General features: G+C 57.0%; 2 protein-coding genes across 6 annotated transcripts in view; one reads left to right on the forward strand and one right to left on the reverse strand.

The window, feature by feature from the left end:
* Positions 1-11,800, forward strand: RABEP2 (rabaptin, RAB GTPase binding effector protein 2). Of its 4 annotated transcripts, none has more exons than XM_029219767.1 (14): positions 1-212; positions 719-928; positions 2,978-3,135; positions 5,635-5,745; positions 6,042-6,389; positions 7,322-7,417; positions 7,502-7,600; positions 8,675-8,959; positions 9,762-9,939; positions 10,090-10,101; positions 10,194-10,249; positions 10,346-10,399; positions 10,492-10,608; positions 11,050-11,800. In XM_029219767.1, exons 1-14 carry the CDS (start codon positions 152-154, stop codon positions 11,149-11,151), a joined length of 1,887 nt encoding a protein of 628 aa, XP_029075600.1. In that variant the 5' UTR covers positions 1-151; the 3' UTR covers positions 11,152-11,800. The 4 variants fall into 4 exon arrangements, 3 of the variants coding, with proteins under 3 accessions (XP_029075600.1, XP_029075602.1, XP_029075601.1); XM_029219769.1 differs by having other exon boundaries at positions 8,804-8,959; positions 11,050-11,709; XM_029219768.1 differs by having other exon boundaries at positions 10,522-10,608; positions 11,050-11,286.
* The window catches only part of ATP2A1 (ATPase sarcoplasmic/endoplasmic reticulum Ca2+ transporting 1), a 16,240-nt gene continuing 9,424 nt past the window's right edge, over positions 11,798-18,613 (reverse strand). Inside the window, exons 10-22 of one of the 2 annotated variants that reach the window (XM_029219771.1) lie at positions 17,943-18,031; positions 17,555-17,657; positions 17,182-17,313; positions 15,784-15,906; positions 15,440-15,658; positions 14,450-14,785; positions 14,032-14,252; positions 13,729-13,931; positions 13,451-13,536; positions 13,219-13,352; positions 12,988-13,105; positions 12,704-12,821; positions 11,798-11,955 (exon numbers count right to left, since the gene is read on the reverse strand). In XM_029219771.1, coding sequence (XP_029075604.1) covers positions 11,930-11,955; positions 12,704-12,821; positions 12,988-13,105; positions 13,219-13,352; positions 13,451-13,536; positions 13,729-13,931; positions 14,032-14,252; positions 14,450-14,785; positions 15,440-15,658; positions 15,784-15,906; positions 17,182-17,313; positions 17,555-17,657; positions 17,943-18,031 — 1,908 coding nt within the window. In that variant the 3' untranslated portion in view covers positions 11,798-11,929. Of the gene's footprint in view, positions 11,956-12,137; positions 12,822-12,987; positions 13,106-13,218; positions 13,353-13,450; positions 13,537-13,728; positions 13,932-14,031; positions 14,253-14,449; positions 14,786-15,439; positions 15,659-15,783; positions 15,907-17,181; positions 17,314-17,554; positions 17,658-17,942; positions 18,032-18,613 lie in introns of those variants that run through there. The other variant, XM_029219770.1, reaches the window with a different exon arrangement.

Genomic DNA, 18,613 nt, shown 5'->3' on the forward strand with positions numbered 1-18,613 from the left:
GGCTCGGCCACCCCTCCCCAACTCCGGCCTCAGCCTCGAGCCCAGGGCCGATCCGGAAACAGCCGAGCGGATCCGGAAACAGCCGAGAGGACCCGGAAGCGGTGAGCGCAGTCACCAGGGAGTGCGGGAACCCGCCGTTTGAGCGGAGGCGATGGCGGCACCTGCGCCGGCGGCCGCGGGCGAGGATGCCCGGCGGCGGCAGCCGGAGGCCGGTATGTGAGGATGCGTCCGTGCACGCGAGGGGCGGCGAGGCCGGAGGCGGGGCCGATCTTGGCGTCGGTGGGTGGGGGGTGGTGGTGGGAGCCTGGAGAAAGGGGCGGGACCACGCCGCCGGGGGGGGGTGGGGGTGGGAGATGGAGGGGGCGTGGTCTAGCGATTCAAGGGAGAGGGCCAGTGGCAGGTTAGAGGTGGGGCCCAGTGTGGGAGGGGAGGAGCCAGGTGGACAAGGGGCGAGCCACTAAAAGGGAGGGGTGGTGTCAGAGAAAAGAGGGGATTGGGTGAACCGAGGGAGGAAGAGGCGGGGCTCTGGGCAACACTAGGCAGAGCTAGGTGAGGAGGAGTCGGGGAAGGCGAGGGGCCAGGTGAGTGGGGCGGGGCTAGGTAAAGGTGCAGGGACCTTGGCTGCTGTACTAAGTTGCAGAAGTTGAGGATTTGATGCCCTGGGAATATTGGGAATCCGAGAGTGATGAGAAAAGAGGCTGATCCCTGTCCTTCACAGCGCTGGACCCCCAGACTCCGGAGGGGACAAAAGTTGAGGCCGAGTCAGGGGAGCTCGACCGGCTTCGGGCTGAGCTGGCAGGCGCCCTGGCAGAAATGGAAACCATGAAGGCTGTGGCCGAGGTGAGCGAGAGCACGAAGGCCGAGGCTGTGGCTGCAGTGCAGCGGCAATGCCAAGAGGAGGTGGCCTCGCTGCAGGCCATCCTGAAAGGTGAGGCAGGCACTCCTCCCAGACTCCCTCAGCCCCATAAGGGGGAGTACATGACAAGAAAGGGGTCAGCGGGCATAACCTATACCTATGGAGTAGGTTAGCAGGGCTGCCTAGCGCAGGGCAGACCCAGGGGCTCAGAGGGAGACGCGCCCTTTTCTAATTTGCATAGCGGCGTTGCCTGCGCCAGCAGCAGCTCTGTCAGTTCCAGCTAAGTTTAGCTCGGAGCTGCTACCTGCTCCCTGGCCCCATGTCGTGTCATTTCTTGTCCCTCACTGATGACTGATCAACCCTGAAAGTGAGCAGCTTCTCAGTTCCCTGAGAACTCGTTTGAGCCTCTGACCTTCAGACTCGGCCCTGGGCCTAGTCTCTGTAAGTCTCATCATCTGGTTTCCCTTCTTCCCCAAACACCCCTACATCCGCGCACAACCTCCCCGCAACCCCGCCCCACATGCACCGGCTTCTCCCCCTCTCATCCTCTGTACTTGGGACGCATCAGCTCCCCTTATCCCAGATCCCCCAGCTTCTTTTCCTCCATTCCCCTTCTCCTGTAGTCCAAGGCCAGAGTCTCTGCAGTAGCTCCCAGTTGCATCCCACCCCTTTGCTTCCACTGCCACTGCTGTAGCAAAGCTCTCGTCAACTTCCCCGGACTGTTGTCCCAGCCTTCTTACAAGTCTCCCTCTATAATCTGGCCTTGACATTGACTTCCAGAGTAAACTTCCTACAGTTCCCATCCCACCATGTCATTTCCCTTTCTAACAGCTGCTCCTGGCTCCAGACTTCTCTGGGGCCATGGTTCCCCACATTTCAGGCATCCATGTACCATCTGTGCAACATGGTTGTCCTTGTATGACTTACCCTGTCATCTACTTAATATTGTTCTTTAAATGGATCCACTTTTAAAAAACCTATATACATTTATTTTAAAGGGAACTTCCTGTCCCTGTAAGAAACTGTGTCCTAAATAATAATAATAGTAATAATAATTATAATAACTAACATTTATTGAGTGCCAGGCACTGAGCTAAATGCTTTATGAGTATTTAATCTTCATAATAATCTCTATGAGTTAGGAACTATTATCCATCTCCATTTTACAGAGGAAGCTCTGAGGCCCAGAGAGGTTAGATAACTTGCCTAAGGTCATACAGATAGAAAGGAGATTTGAACCCAGGCAGTCTGGCAACAGAACCCTTACTTCTAATGTTAGTATGTGTTAAAATAAATAACTATGCAAATGAAAAATGACCATGTTCCGCCCAGCATCCGCTTACCTCCCACTGACATGTAGGATAAACCCCAAACTCCTTGGCGTGGCATTCAAGGCCTTAGCAGCCATTCACGGCCACCCTCTTCACCCTTCCCAGCATCTCCTCCTACATCTTCACTCCAGTTTTTCCAATGTGCCCACCATGCCCCAGCCACACCATCCACCTTCCCACCTGTGAGCCTTTGCTCCTGTTACTTAATGTGTCCTTTCCATCCTTTACCACTTGCTGATGTCTCTCCTGGCCTGGCAGGTAGAGTGAGGGGCTCTTTCCTCTGGGATCCGCAAGCCCAGGAGTGGTCCTTTCATGAGCTCTCCTCACACTGCTTTGTAACTATTTCCACGGCTGTCTTCCTCATTGGACTGTGGGCTCCTGGTGTCAGGGTTTGTGTTTGATTAATTTCTCTATTTCCAGAGCCCAGCTCAGAGTCTGGTCCAGAGTGAATATTTATGACTCTTGCTAGATATTGATTGTTATCGGTATGTATTAATAGCAACAGATAGCCTATCTTTAGCATTTATTATGTACCAGGAAGAGGGCTGAACCCCTTCCAGATATCATGTCATTTGATCCTGTAACAAGCCAGTGGGATAATCATTGGCCGAGGACATTATACAGAGAGGTGAACTGATTGCCCAGGACCATCCCACCACAAAGTCCACTGTCATCACTGCTATGGTAAATTGCCTTGCAGAGAGCGGCAGTGATGGAGCGCCCCCCGCTCGCCCCGAGGTATGGCTAGTGCACTGGCCCTCCCTCTCCTCTGCCCTTCCTGTCTCGCCAGACTCCATCAGCAGCTATGAAGCCCAGATCATGTCTCTGAAGCAGGAGCGGCAACAGCAGCAGCAGGACTGTGAGGAGAAGGAGCGGGAGCTGGGGCGCCTGAAGGAGCTGCTGTCCAGGGCTCACCCCCTGGACTCCTTGGAGAAGCAGATGGAAAAGGTTGGGGTTGGGATAGCCTACCCGCCCCCTCCTCAGGGATTTGGAAATATGTTGAAGCAGCCAAAGGTGACCGCGGGGCAGAGGGATTATCTGTGTCCCACTGCCACATCACTGGGAGCAGGGCACCCAGTAATAATTCTAGGTATAACATACACGAGCCCTGTACTCAGCACGGTCCTGGCTGGCCACTTACTAGTGGGATGGCCAGGTGTGTTTACCTCCCAAATTAAGAAAAGTCATGTAGGGAATTCCCTGGCGGTCCAGTGGTTGGGACTTGTGCTTTCACTGCAGGGGCCCGGGTTCGATCCCTGGTCGGGGAACTAAAATCCCGCAAGCCACGTGGCGCAGCCAAAAAAAAGAAAAAAGTCATGTCATGTAGAGGGGAGGGAGCTAGCATTTAAGGATACTCTCATGCACTAGGCATTGCAATACCTGCTTGACAGATTCAAGTCTCCCCAGTCTTTCCCCTAAAAGAGGGACCCATTAGATCCATTTAACAGATGAGTAAGGTGAGGCTCAGAGAAGTTTAGTAATTCTCCCCAGGTTATGCACATAAAAAGGAGCAGATCTGGGATTTTAAAATCTAGGCAGTCTGGTTCTAAAGCTTTGCTCTTAATCTCTGTGGTATATTGCCTCCATTATTCTTGTCATGAACAATTGTAGGAAGCACATATTACCAAACTCTTCATCTTTCAGAGCAAATTCACATCTTCCCTCATTTCATTCACACAGCTGCCCTGTGAGGTAGGTACTTACCTCACTTTGTACGTGAGGAAACTGCGGCTCAGGCAGATGGAGTAAGTTGCCTGGTTAGAAGGACACAGATCAAAATAGGAGCCCAAGAAAGGAAGGTTCCAACCCACAGTTTGCCAGCAGAGGCTGCTACTTACTTGCATTCAGAGTGTTCCTCAGGGAGTGGTTACACAGGGTGGTGAAGGAGAGGGCTCCGCTGAATTAAGGCTACCTGGTACGGCGCAAGGAGCCACAGGCCCAGAGTTGGGAAGTTCCGGTCCTGGCCTTGCATCCATCTACGGCGTGGGCATCTGCAGAGCATGCAGGCTTACCCTACCTGTTGCCACTGTGCACATAAGAGATTTGGAGGGTTAAACTGAACTTGTCTGAGACGGGTTTTTGAGTGATTCGAGAGGTAGAAATGGCATGACTTGGAAGAGGATGGATGACTGGCAGATTTCTGCCTTGGACAGCTGGGTGGATAGCAGTGTCATTCTCGCCAATCTAGCGCTTATGGGAGGAGAAACGGCATCATGAGTTGGTTCAGATTTGGCTGTACTTGGACAGAGGAGCCTGTGCAACATCCAAGTGGAGGTGTCCAGAGGCTGTTGGCTGTGCAAGTTCGACAGGATCCCAAACCTGAAAAGACTGAAAAGAAGTGGCCAGAAATATGCCGGTGATGGGAGTATGGGAAGACATATTGATTAGGACAAAGTTTGAAAGCCCAAATAACAGTGGCTTAAATAAGATAGAAATCTGTTTTTCTTAGAACCAGAGGTAGACATTCCAGGACTTATGTGGCAGCTCAAAAAGTCAATAGGAACCCAGGCTCCTCCTATGTTGCTGTTTTGCCATAGGTAGCTTACTGCCTCATGGTCCAAGATGACTGCTTGAGCACCAGCCATCACATCCACATTTTAGCCAGCAAGAAGGAGGAGGAGTAAAGAAAAGCATACCCTCTCCCTTTGAGGAGTTGTCCTGGAAGTTGCACCTGACACATATGCCTACATCTCATAGCTGGAACTTAGTCATATGGCCATGCTTAGTTATAGGGAAGCTGAGAAATGTAGATGGTATTCTAGAATTTAGGTCATGAGCCCAACTAAAAATGTGACGTTCTATGATAAAACGGGATACATGATGTTGGGGAAGAAATGTATGTCACTCTACAAGTGGGCAACAGGAAGGTAGTTGTGACTTTGGCTCTGTACCGTGTGACCTGGGGCAAGTCATGTAAGCTCTCAGAGCCTCTGTGTTCCTCTCTCTAAAATGGGGGTGGGGACTTCCCTGGTGGCGCAGTGGTTAAGAATCCGCCTGCCAATGCAGGGGACACGGGTTTGAGCCCCGGTCCAGGAGGATCCCACATGCTGCAGAGCATCGAAGCCCGTGCGCCACAACTACTGAGTCTGCGCCCTAGAGCCCGCGAGCCACAATTACTGAGCCCACGTGCCGCAACTGCTGAAGCCCACGCGCCTAGAGCCCGTGCTCCACAAGAGAAGCCACTGCAATAAGAAGCCTGCGCACCGCAACGAAGAGTAGCCCCGCTCGCCGCAACAAGAGAAAGCCTGCGCGCAGCAACGAAGACCCAACACAGCCAAAAATAAATAAATAAAATATTTAAAAAGTAAATAAATAAAGTGGGGGTGGACGGTGCCTGCTTGGGAGAATTAGAAGAGCTGATGTGCTTGGAGGGAAAGCTCTGAACAGTCCTGAGGGTCCTGCAGTCGGGAGGGGGGGGACAGTCACTGCCCAACCCCCCTTCTTCAGGCCCACGAGGACTCGGAGAAGCTGCGGGAGATCGTGTTGCCCATGGAGCAGGAGATTGAGGAGCTGAAGGCGAAATTGCTGAGGGCAGAGGAGCTGATCCAAGAGATCCAGGTGGGGCTTCCCTGGTGGCGCAGTGGTTGAGAGTCCGCCTGCCGATGCAGGGGACACGGGTTCGTGCCCCGGTCTGGGAAGATCCCACATGCTGCGGAGCGGCTGGGCCCGTGAGCCATGGCCGCTGAGCCTGTGCTCGGCAATGGGAGAGGCCACAACAATGAGAGGCCCACATACCGCAAAAAAAAAAAAAAAAAAAAGAGATCCAGGTGAGGGGGTGGCCAGGGTGCGCTGAGAGAAGAAGGGGCGCCGTAGGACCCTGGCCCCCCAGCCTCTTCCCTGCCCCCTCTCCCTAGAGACGTCCCCGGCATCCCCCTTCCCTGCACGGCTCCGCGGAGTTGCTCCTGTCCCGGGACCCATCTCCGCCACTGGAGCATCTCGAGGAGCTGAGTGGAGACGGGGGCGCGGCGGCCGAGGCCTTCGCCCACAACTGTGATGACAGCGCCTCCATCTCCTCCTTCTCCCTCGGCGGTGGAGCCAGCGGCAGTGCCTCCCTGCCCCGCAGCCGCCATGGCCTGAGCCCCGAGCAGGAGGAGACAGCCTCTCTGGTGTCCACGGGCACCCTGGTCCCTGAGGGCATCTACCTGCCCCCTCCTGGTTACCAGCTCGTCCCAGACAACCAGTGGGAGCAGCTGCAGGTGGAGGTGAGTGGAGTGGGCGGAGTGGGCAGCCGACATGCACGCATCCGTTTCTTGCTTCAAGTACTTACTGAGCACCTACTATGTCCAGGCCCTGAGCTAGAGCTGGGGATCCTGCAGTGAAGAAGAAACTGCCCACCCTCTTGGAGCTTCCTCTAGTGAGGGAGCCAGGCCCAAACATGCACATGGGCACATGAGGAAGACAGTGTCACTGGGTGAGACACCCAGAACAAGACTTAATAGGGTAATGGGGTAGAGACTGACAATGCAGGAGACCATCCTGGCTGGAAAGTGAGGTGCTTTTTGAAGATTGGGGACCAAAGGAACTGCAGTTTCCAAGGCCCAGAGGACGGACAGACCACGGTGTGTCTGAGGAGCAGGAAGGCCACAGAGGAGGGGAAGAGAGATGAGGTCAGAAAGGCAGGCAGGGGTCACAGGAGGTTGGCCTTGGCCTTGGGGCCAGCCATGGAGTTTGCATCTTAGAGGAGAAGCTGCAGGAAGCCTCTGTGGTGTGTCAGGCAGGGAGAAGCCTTCTCTGCTCCAGGCTTTTAACAGGTCACTGGGGCCTCTGGGTGGGAATGGACTGCAGTTGGGGGAGGGGGCAACAGGAGAAGCAGGGTAGTGAACGGTTGGGAGGGCGATGCTTGACATAGTTTAGAGAAAGGTGGTGACTGGGACCAGGAGATGGCAGCAGAGGTGGAGAGAAATGGGTGGATTTGGAATCCACTTTGGAGGGCACCGCGCAGGGACTGCTGGTGGGTTGGACCTGGGGAGTGGAGGACTTAGAAGAGTCAGCATCCATTCCTGGGCCTTTGCCTTGAACGACTGGGTGAAAGATGGCACTGCCCACCGAGGTGCAGGGAGCAAGGCGTGAGAGGTCTGGCGAGGAGGGAAGGCCTCCCCTTGGCGGTTGAGGCTGAGGCCGGCGTCTGTGGCAGGGGCGGCAGCTGCAGAAGGACCTGGAGAGCATCAGCCGGGAGCGGGATGAGCTGCAAGAGGGCCTGAGACGGAGTAACGAGGACTGCGCTAAGCAGGTGGGTTCAGCCTCTGCTCCGCAGGGCCTCCGCTCCCCGCCTCCTCCTGGCCCGGCCTCACCCTTGCCCCCCTTCCACCCACAGATGCAGGTGCTCCTGGCCCAGGTCCAGAACTCAGAGCAGCTGCTGCGGACCTTGCAGCGGACCGTGAGCCACGCCCAGGAGCGGGTTCAGCTGCAGATGGTGAGGGCTGGGCCCGGGACGGGAGGGAGAGGAGTGGGACGGGAATTGGTTGAGGGAGCCACGTGGAAGGTTGAGGCACCTGTCCTTCCTCGCCCCCTGCCCCCCTCCCCACCAGCCGCTCTGGCTTTGCCCTGGAGTTGGTGCCAGGTGGGTAAAAGGGTTTCAAGGGCACCTGGTACTGATTCAGAAGAACCCACCGCGCACTCACTGTGATCTTGAGCTAATCCCACAAGCCCAGAGCCTCAGCCTTGATGCCTTGAAATTGAGATAATGGGTCCTAGCTTACAGAGTTGTGAGAGTGAAGAGCCGGGATTGCAAAATCGGATACTTCCTGAGGCCAGACAGGAGAGGTAGATGATTGAACTGGGCCACGCGCGAGGCAGGAAGGAGTAGCAGGGCAAACCAAGAGACCCTGTAAAGGGAGCTAGTGCCCCTTGACTCGCTGCCCATGGTGCGTGGGAGTGGCTGCCTGGTTTTCTCATTTGTCGGGAGAAGCCAGAGATCCGGATGTTTGTGTGTAGTCTCCCAGTTTTTAATGTTGTACTTGTTGAAGGTTTTTTTTGTTTGTTTGTTTGTTTTGTGATACACGGGCCTCTCACGGTTGTGGCCTCTCCTGTTCTCCCGTTACGGAGCACAGGCTCCGGACGTGCAGGCTCAGCGGCCATGGCTCACGGGCCCAGCCACTCCGCGGCATGTGGGATCCTCCCGGACCAAGGCACGAACTCGCGTTCCCTGCATCGGCAGGCGGACTCTCAACCACTGCGCCACCAGGGAAGCCCCTTGTTTAAGGTTTAAAAACACCCATATGGACCAAATAAAACACCCGACGTGGCCTGTGGCTGCCACTGTGTGACCTCCAAGTCATTGAGGACGGTGTAGTAAGAGCTTGAGGGAGTTCCCTGGCGGTCCAGTGGTTAAGACTCCACACTTCCACTGCAGGGGGCCCAGGTTCGATCCCTGGTCAGGGAACTAAGATCTCGTGAGCCACGTGGTGTGGCCAGGAAAAAAAAAAAAAAAAAAAAAAGAGCTTGGGAGCCAAAGACGCTTACTAAAGGGTGTTTCTTTCTTTCTCAGCCTAGAAGGAGGGCGTGGGCTTCCTGGCTCTCATTCCTGACCACTGGGAGGAGTGTTCAGGCTTTGGCCTCACGGGAGACTGGAGACCCCCTGTCCCCTCATCGCCTCGTCCTAACTGTCCATCCCCAGGCAGAGCTGGCTACCTCGCACAAGTGCCTGAGCCACGAGGTAAAGCGACTGACTGAGGAAAACCAAGGGCTCCGGGCTGAGCAGCCGCCGTCTTCAGCCCCCCGGGGCCTGGAGCAGGATGAGGGCCAGGAGGAGTCGCTGCCCGGCTCGCTGCTGGTAAGGCGGGGGACAGGCCCTTCCTCTCCACGCACAGCAAAGCATTGGCCTGGGGCCACAGGAGTCGGGGACGCACCCAGGCTGCTGTGTATTAGCTGCGTCACCATGGCCAACTCACTCAACTTTTCTAAGGCTCAGTTTCCTCCTCTGCCAAATGGGACCACACCCCCCTCCCAGCATCAGCACAGAGAGAAAATGAGTTAACAGAATGCTTGATGCAAAGGAAGCAGTAATTTGGCTTGTTATTTTTAAGTGACATGAGATCCACAAAATTGAATTCATCATAATCTTTGGTTCATAATAAGCTGTCATCATTGATCTGTGTGTGGCCTCTGCTGACTGAATTTATTAAAAATATGAACATCAGCCGGAACCCTTGCCCACCTTGAGAACTGTAACTGACATCGCCTTACATGCGCCCCGCCCCGTGCTCCTTGGCTCTGTTCCTGCCGTCCTGAGCTTTATCATTCCCTTGCCCTTCTTTGGGATCATTTTTATTACATATACACGTCTGCCTAATTTTAGTTGTTTTTAGTTATAAAAACTCAGAATCTTGCTCTGGGTAGTCTCCTGGAGCTTTCACTCAGCACCGCTCCCGAGGTCCTCCACCCCGGGTTGTGCTGCGGGAAAATATTCACTGCCGTCCCAGGGCATTTGTCCACTCTCCCCGTGATGGGTGTTCGGGTTGTTTCCTCTGTTATGTTTTCTTCCTTCTTTCCTTCCTTTCCCCTCCCCACAATCCCCTTCTAGCCGCTGGCCCCCGGCCGGCCCCGCACCCAGCCCGTGACTTGCATCCTTCCAGGAGCTGCGGCAGCTGGTGCGCCGCACTCGGCAGGAGGCGCGGGCCCACCAGCAGGCCCAGGAGCACGAGGCCGAGCGGCTGCGGATTGAGATCGTGACCCTGCGGGAGGCGCTGGAGGAAGAGACGGCGGCAAGGGCCAGCCTGGAGGGGCAGCTGAGGGTGCAGCGGGAGGAGACAGGTGAGGGGGGAGGCGGCGAGCCACCCCACCCTCGCTCCCCAGGAGGCTGAGTCCCCACCCCCTCGGGGACTGCCTGGGCACCAGGAGGGGAGAGAGGACGCAGTGCGAGAATGATGAGCCTTGACCTCTCTTTCTTTCCTTCCCGCACAGAGGTGTTAGAGGGTGAGTATGGGCTGGAGCCTGTGCCGGGCCGGGCGGGGCAGGGAAGGAGAGAGGGCGTGGGCCTGACGCCTTGGCCCTGCCTGACTTCCCAGCCTCCCTGTGCAGCCTGAGGATGGAGATGGAGCGGGTCCAGCAGGAGCAGAGCAAGGTGAGGCAGGACCCGGGCCAGGCCGGGATGGCGGAGGAGGGTGGCAGCGTGGAGAGGACCCTCACCAGCCCCTGCTGCCCTTTATGTCTCCCTTAGGCCAGGCAGCAGGAAGTCCTGAGGCAGCCACTGGGCTCGGGCCGCACAGAAGAGGTGAGGATCGGGGGCGGTATTGAAGGGGTTACCCTGTCCAGACATCCTGTTCCTTCAGCCCAGGGCCCCAGCTCTACGTCCTGTGCCCCCAGGCGCAGCTCACAGACCTCCTCTCGGAACAGAGGGCAAAGGTGCTGCGGCTGCAGGCTGAGCTGGAGACCAGTGAGCAAGTGCAGAGGGATTTCGTACGACTGTCCCAGGCCTTGCAGGTACGGCGTGTCCCCTCCCCACCAGACTGGCATGACTCCAGGTGACTTGTCCTCCGTCTTGCAAGGATAGTCTCCCAGTTAGAAGAGTCCTCTCCCTCCCTCTGGGGCTGGCATGGTCCTTTCCTCTGAGCTAGTGCTCAAAAAACGTTGAAGATCTTGTGCTTCCATCTTTGTCGGTGGTGCGAAGCCCGTGGCCCAGGGCCTGGCACGCCGACGTGCCCCGTGCTCATCACGTCACTTCCACCTGCCCCTGCCCACCCTTCCTCAGGCTGCTCTCTTAGGATCCATTTCTTCCCTTGAACCACTTTCACTGGGGGTTGGGAGAGGTGAGGTACACGGGTACACTGGTCCCGTGCTCTTGCCCCTCAGGGGGCTGGCCGATGGGGTGGAGGCTGCATTTTCCCACCAAGGGCCCTCTGCCTCCCTCGCCGGCCCCCACAGGTGCGCCTGGAACGGATCCGCCAGGCAGAGAGTCTGGAGCAAGTGCGCAGCATCATGGACGAGGCGCCCCTCAGGGACGTCGGGGACATCAAGGACACCTGAGGGGCCAGCACCGCCCACCCTGGGGGGAGACCGTCTTTCTCCACTCCTGAACCGTGAGGCCGAGGCTTTGGGGGTCTCAGGATGGAGTCTTCACCCTCTCCAAGCCTGGGGTTGAGGTGACGGGGCCACCGCTGCCCTGTCCCTCCAGCGCCTCCTCCCAGGGGCGGCTGGGTCTTCTGCTTCCAAAGATGACACCTGGGTGAGGGTCCCAACCCCCTCTGGAAGCCAGAGGGGCAGGCTCAGCTCTGTGGCTTTCTGGCTGCCATGCTGCCTCCTGGGCTCCAAGCCTCTCGCCCCCGCCCCCACCCAGCCTAACAGCCATGCCTGTTACCTCCGTCCCCTTCCCCAGGCACAGCCGAGCTGTGAGTGGTGGCTGGGAGCCCTGGGTCGTGTCCCCGGGTCCCTCCACACACGCGCCCTGGGACAGGTGGCTGCTTCCTGGACTGCATGACACTAAGATGCTTGTCCCCAGGGGCCCGAACCAGGCCCCAAGGTGTGCACAGAGAGAAGGCCAGGTTTTTCTGTCATTTATTTTCAATAAATAAGCAGCTCAGCTCAGTCGGTCGCCTTGTCCCTGCAAGCCCCACGGGGTCGGGGAGGGGTTGTTTTACAAGGGCAAAAGGGGGGGGCGGTTGCTGAGGGGGGAGGAGACGTGAAGGGGACATTATGTTTATAAACAAGAATGTCGGGCTGGGGGGCACGTGGTGGAGGCCTGTGCCACAGCTCTGGCTGAAGACACGTCACTGTCAGGGTGGGGAAGGGAGGGCAAAAGGACTGGTTACTTCCTTCTTTCATCTTCTGGATCTGGAAGGAAAAGGGGGAGGATGAGACTGGTGGCAGGGCGGCACAGGAGAGGAGAAGTCCCTCTCAGCTCCCTACCTGTCCCAGTCCCCCAGCACACTCACCTGGAGGCCCCCCGCCACCCCCCACTCACCTGTGTCCCCAGCCCCCACTCCCCCCAGCCACTGCAGCCCCAGCGGCACACGGCTCAGCGGCCAGCCAGCGCGACACGGCGCAGCCCAGCAGACAGCGGTGCCTGGGGCGGGCAGTGCCGCCCCCGCAGAGTAGGGGCAGCAGCCCAGCCCCACTTGGAAGCGCGGCAGTGGCGGCGGCGGTGGCGGTGGCTCCAGGTGGAGCTGTGAGGGCACGTGACCCCGGCGCCGCCTGAGGGGGAGAGGGGGTGGGCAGAGGGGGCACAGCAGCTAGGGCACGGGCAAGAAGGGGGGTGATACCTGTGACACGGCTCAGAGAGATGGAAGAGGGGGAAACGGGTTATCCTATGGCCAGAGAGGACAGAGAGACAGCCGTTATCGAGGGAGGGAGGGGGGCGCAGGGGACCAAGAGGGCTGAGGAGGCTTTGGGGCTCCAAGGAGACGGGCTCAAAGGCGGGGCAGGGGCTGGGTGCGCCCCTCGGCGGAGGACACGGGGCCTGCTGGGGCTCCAGGAATTCACCCACCTGACAAGGAAGCGGGGCAGGCGCCTTCACGGCCTGGAGGGAGGGGGCTGTGTCAGGGCCCAGGGGCTGACAGGGCTGGGGGCGGCGCGCTCTTACCCTCCAGGTAGTTCCGAGCAATGAACTTGAGGATTTCGTCGAGCCCGATGACTGGTAACGAGATCTTGAAGACCATGAGCCAATGGGGCAGGTCCAGGGCCTGCAGCTTGAAGATCATCTGGGAGGAGGCGGGAAGGGCAGTGAGAAGGAGCCCAGGAGCTGCCACTGTGCCAGCCTGACCCTGCCCTCCTCCCTCTGGCAGGGGTCGTGGTCGCGGACCCCTGCAGAGGCGCCCTGTGGGTGGGGTGGGGGGGCAGGCAGCCCCTGGCCAGAAGAAGGCTCACCGGCAGAGGGTCCACGTAGAGGATGAGGAAGTGGAGGGACATGGAGAGGCAGATGGAGCCCACCAGCCAGATGTTCACCCAGGGCGGCATCCGCAGGAGGGACTGGTTCTCAGACAGGCTGCAAGGGGGTGGCCGGGCGGAGCCAGGGGTGGAGGCACAAGGGGAGAGAAGCGGTAAGCAGGGGGAAGGTGGCTTCCAGAGGGCCGCAGAGGGAGGGAGCACGGACCCCACCTGTTGAGAGCATTGCACATCTCGATGGTAACCAGCACGGACAAGGCCATGGTCATGGGCTCGGGGGCCTCAAAGACCTCGCAATCCACACCCTCAAAGTCAGGGTTGTGCTCCGCACACTTCATGTAGTGAGTCTGCAGGAGGAGAGGGGAGAAGCCGGGGTTCCGAAAAAGCCTCCACGCCACCCTCCTGCTCCCCTCGCCTCCTCCCACCTCCCTCCGTGCTGCCCTACCAGCTGCCTGTAGGTGACGTGAGGCCCGTCCTCAGCGTATAGGAACCACCAGGCTGCTGCTCCCACCGTGGCTGCACCCACGTAGCCTGTGGTGGAGAGAAGATGAGAGTTGGGGGCCTAGGGCTGGGGAGACGGGAGGAGCTGAGAGGGCCTCCTGGCCGTGAACAGCGGCTGGAGGAAGAGGGCCCACCGCAGTGGCTGCTGTGGGGAAGCTGGTGTCCCAGAGAGGGGATCAGCCCTGAGGGTCGGGAAGGGGTGTGGGGTCTCATCCTGCTCACCCCCAATTGCCATGTAGCGGAAGAAGAGCCAGCCACTGATGAGTGGCTCCTTGGGGCTCCGGGGGGGCCGGTCCATGATGTCCAGGTCTGGGGGGTTGAAGCCCAGGGCTGTGGCCGGGAGCCCGTCTGTCACCAGGTTCACCCACAGCAGCTGCACGGGGATCAGGGCCTCAGGCAGCCCCAGGGCAGCCGTCAGGAAGATGCTGCCAGAAGGAGGAGGTCACACGTCTGTCTTGCCTCCCAGGCCTGTGGTCACCCCCAGCGGCCCCGAGTTCCTCCTCGATGCCCTCCCCGGCTGCTCACCAGACCACCTCTCCCACGTTGGAGGAGATGAGGTAGCGGATGAACTGCTTCATGTTGTTATAGATGGCGCGGCCCTCCTCCACGGCAGCCACGATGGTGGAGAAGTTGTCGTCGGCCAGTACCATCTCGGAGGCCGACTTGGCCACGGCGGTGCCGGATCCCATGGCAATGCCGATCTCCGCCTTCTTCAGGGCAGGGGCGTCATTGACGCCATCACCTGTCTGTGGGGAGGGAGAGAAGGTGGGCACCAGCCCCTTCCTCGTACCCTCCTTGAGACTCTTCCATCGGGGCCCGAATCCCTCCCCTCCGTGCATCTCGCCAGGGCCCCTGCTCAGCCCCGTCCTCCCTCAGTCCCCAGCTCCCCAAGACGGTCATCTCAATAGACACTAAGCAGACCGCCGCACGCCAGTCTTCTCACCATCGCTGTGATCTCATCGTAGGACTGCAGATACTCCACGATCTTCGACTTGTGCGAGGGCTCCACGCGGGCAAAGCAGCAGGCGCGTTTGCAGGCCTCCCGCTGCGTGGTCAGGGGCAGGTCATCAAACTCCCGGCCAGTGTAGGCTCGGTCAGCCACATCCTCGTTCTCCTCGAAGATGCCAATTCGTCGGCAGATGGCAATGGCTGTGCCCTTGTTGTCCCCAGTGATCATGATCACTCGGATGCCAGCGTCACGGCACAGGGCGATGGAGTCTGTGACCTCCTTGCGGGGCGGGTCCAGCATGCCCACCACGCCAACAAACGTCAGGTCCGTCTGGGCAGACAGAGAAGAGAGCGACAGGATCGAGGAGGAAGCCTGGGGGGAGCTGAGGGGAGAGCTGTCCCTGGGCCTGGTGTTTAAACCTCGTGGGGCCTCAAAGCTCAGGGCTGGGAAATGTTCACATGTGTGTCTGCAGGCCTGGCGGTGCCGGGCCCATTGTAGGTGGCAGAGCGTGTCTTTCATAGAAAGAACTCGAACTGGAAGTGAGGGAGGTGGTTTCTGCTTTCAGCAGGGCTGCTCACTTGGTCTACAACTTGGAGCAAATCTGTGTTACCTGCCAGGCCACACTGTTCCCTCTATAAAATGGAGTGGGCTTTGGTGCTGTTCAGAGAGCAGGTCCACTACGAGATAAAGAGCTAGTGTCAGAATGGAGGTTGATGCACGTCCTTAGAAAACCTCACGGTGGAAACACATCAGCTAAACCCGAGTGGACCTGGCTGGCTTCTGTTCTGGAGCAAGCACCTCACCTCATCTCAGATGGGTCCATGGACCACACGCCAAGTAGCCCTGGACTGGATTATTCCTAAGGTTCTCTCAAACTCTAACGTCCTGTGATTCTAGGCCCCGTGACGAAGTAGGAAATGACAAGGGTGGCGGAAGGGGTGAGGCAGGTGACTCTGGGAAAACGGGATGCCTCCGTCTGCTCACCTCGTACTCCGCGAACCTGGAAGAGTCATCCAGGACCATCTCCTCTCGCTTTGGGGGCGTGTCCCGGGTGGCCAGGGCTAGGCAGCGCAGGGTATCCCGGCCAGTGCCCCACTCCTTGATTACCGACAGAATCGCCTCCTTCACCGGCCCTGTCATGGGCACCCGAGTGGTGCCGACTCGCACGTAGTTACAGCGATCGATGACCCCCTCTGGGGCACCCTAGGAGAACAGAACAGTATTCAGAGACTACTGTTCCTTCCAGTGCATGGTGAGCGGGGCAGGGAGAAGAGAGGAGGGTTCAGGACTGGGAAGAAGCGGGGCTGAGGCGCACTCGGATTCCTGACCTTGACAAACATTTTGTTGCCCACAGCAGCCCGGGATTTTGCTGGAGAGCAATAGACAGACATGGACTTTCTGTCCCGGGAGAACTCCAGGGTGAATTCCTTCTTCATTAGCTGGCGGATCACCTGAGAGAGAGGAGACAGGGAGGGAGAGGCCAGATATGAGACCAGTGGAGAAAGAGTGATGACGCTATGCTAGAAGGGAAGAGTCCCAGACCCTTTAAAACATAGTCGAAAAGGATCTGGAGGTCAGAGCAGACCCCAAGCTGAGTCTGAGATAAAGCTAAGTCTGCTGCCTACAGCAGAAATGGAGAGAATTCCAAGGCTAGCGCTGCCACTGTCTTACTATGTTCAGGTTAAAGCACAATAGAAACAGGATGGCGTAGTGTGGCACTGCCCGATAGAACCTTCCGTGATGACGGGAATGTTTAATAATCCGGATGGTTCAATACGGTGCAATCGAACAACGGCTACTGAGCCTGGGGAATGTGATTAGTGCAGCTGAAGAACTGAGTTTCTACTTTTATGTAATCATTTAAATGTAGACAACCACATGTGTGAGTCTACAGACGTATGTTGCTAGACAATGGCACGTAGTACTAAGCACTCCATAAAAGTGAATGTGCCAACTGCATTCTAGATGTTTCTCCACAAAACAAAAATAAAAACAATAAATAAAATTAAAAATAATTTGATGTCTTTATTATCATTTGTAAATTTTTTAAATGAATCCTGTATTGATAAATACTTAGGTTGTTTGCATTATTTTTTTCATATTAAATAAAGCAGCCATGAGCATCTTGCCTATATGAAAAAAAAAGGAATGAGCGGTGTGGGGAGTATAATATAACACCCCAGAGGAATTCAATGTGGACATTCAGTAAATATTAATAGCAAGGACCTGGAGTGATAGTCACAGAATTGGGCTTGTTCACCTGGACACGGGGAAGCAGAGGCATATGAGGCAGTCATATTTCCCAAATCCTAAATCAGGCATTGTGATCTGATAAAAACAAGTGTGTTTCTAGAGACAATGGGGAATAGTTGAAATTGGGGCTGTCCCAGGATGGGTCACTTGTGGTTTCTGTGTCCAGCTCTGTCCCTTTCAACTGGGGACACGACAGGAAAAGTGATCTTAAATTCTTCAAGGGATGCTGCAACCGGGCACCAGGAAGAGCAGTGTAAGTGCAGGTGCAGTAGGTCCTACCCCAAGTCAGCCTTGCCAAGGAAAGCTGTGGAGAGGCTCTCTGCCTGTGCCGGCTGGGTCCCAGCATGGGGCACAAGGCCCTGACCAGCCTGACCTGGGTGGGGGTGGGGGGCCCTGTCTCCTGAGGTTCCTTAGGTCCTGGCCTGTACAGTGTGGGCTGGAGAAGGACCGTGGGAGGCAGTGCCTAGACTCACCAAGTTGCAGGCGTTGGCCCTCTCCACCTTTGAGAGGTTTCTCAGTTCAGTGTTGAATACATTCATCTTCTCCACCAGGGTGGTGAGTGCAGTCTCGGTGGCCTCGCCCACCTTCTCATAAGCACCTTTGGCCTGAGAGGGCAGAGGAGGAAGAGGAAGTAGGTGCCCTGGGCTCCCAGCCCCGTGCTCCCATCTATCATGCCCACCTTCCACCTAGAACAGGAAGGGAGCAAGCCACTCTCTTCCCCTTACACCCAGGAGAGGGCTTGGTACAAGGGACCCCTGAGCCCTTCCTTGCAGCCTGTCGAGGAGGCCTGGACTCTGAGCCAGCTGGAGGGGGAAGGAGGGGTGGCTTCAGGAGTGGAGAGGTTACCTCATTGAAGTCCAAGGAGGAGTCATTGCAGAGGGCACAAATGGTGGCTAGCTCCACCAGCCCATCATACTGCCCTGTCCGGACTGGCTTATCATTCTTCAAGCTGGTGGCCGGGTGGGGAGGAAGGAAGGGAAAGAGACAGGTAGAGAAGATAGGGAATGAGATGCAGAGAGAGCACAGGGAATGCAGCAAGGAGATGGCAACCAACTTGGAGATCAGGTGGGAGAGAGAATAAGGTTGGGGAAGGAACAAGAGAGAAACAGGAAGACAAAACTAGAGGGAGGCCCCAGGGAGAGAGGATATGTGCGTGTGTGTGTGTGTGTGTGTGTGTGTGTGTGTGGTGGGGAGGGGCACGAGGAACTGGGAAGACGACTTTGGGGGAACTTACACCTCTCCTTCTGGAGCATAAGTGGAGCCAGTGATAGAGAACTTGTTCAGAAGGCAGATGTCCCCATCCACCTTTTCGATGATGAACATCTGCAGAGGAGAAGGGCATGCACACAGATGTTTAACTCTCCCCATCCCCGAAGGCAGTCTGCACCGAGGGGGCCCGTGCCCCAAGTGTCCCTCTACCCGGCCATCTGCTAGGACTTACCCAACTTCCCACCATCATCCCCTGATTCGTCCTTCCCTTTTCCTCCCTTTTCCTCCCCTCTCACACCACTCCCTTGCAAATCATTCTCTATGTTCTGTGTTCATGGCCTTAAAACAAAAGGCCATGCTGGAGGTTCTTCCAGATCAATTAGTAAAATAAGACATGCATCACAAGGTGTGGTGGCCACCAGTCTACCTGTCAGTACATGGCCCATCTACAGCTCCAGCCTCTTGTGGCCAGATCTTCCAGTTTTGCAGGAAGAATTAGAAATTCAGGTTATTTTCCTATGATATCCCTTGACTTTTCAAATGTGGGCTATTAATTCATTTTTATGAAACATGACAGAAGACCAGTGGTCTGGCTTTGAAGCCTGTGCTTTGGAGGGATGTAGATCACACAGAGCAGAGGGGAGCAGCCCACTCTGAGCCAGAGCACACGTGGAAGGGATGGGGCTTAAGATGTGC

This window comes from Monodon monoceros, unplaced genomic scaffold (assembly GCF_005190385.1).
Source record: "Monodon monoceros isolate NGI ecotype Baffin Bay Population unplaced genomic scaffold, NGI_Narwhal_1 Super_Scaffold_13, whole genome shotgun sequence".
Classification (NCBI taxonomy): domain Eukaryota; kingdom Metazoa; phylum Chordata; class Mammalia; order Artiodactyla; family Monodontidae; genus Monodon; species Monodon monoceros.

What these genes read in the sequence shown, in the direction of transcription:
- RABEP2 (XM_029219767.1), top strand. Translation starts at nt 152, where the DNA reads ATGGCGGCACCTGCGCCGGCGGCCGCGGGCGAGGATGCCCGGCGGCGG. An exon ending in GCTCGGGCCGCACAGAAGAG is followed by an intron (nt 10,400 to 10,491) that starts GTGAGGATCGGG and finishes CTGTGCCCCCAG; the next exon opens with GCGCAGCTCACAGACCTCCT. An exon ending in GACTGTCCCAGGCCTTGCAG is followed by an intron (nt 10,609 to 11,049) that starts GTACGGCGTGTC and finishes CGGCCCCCACAG; the next exon opens with GTGCGCCTGGAACGGATCCG.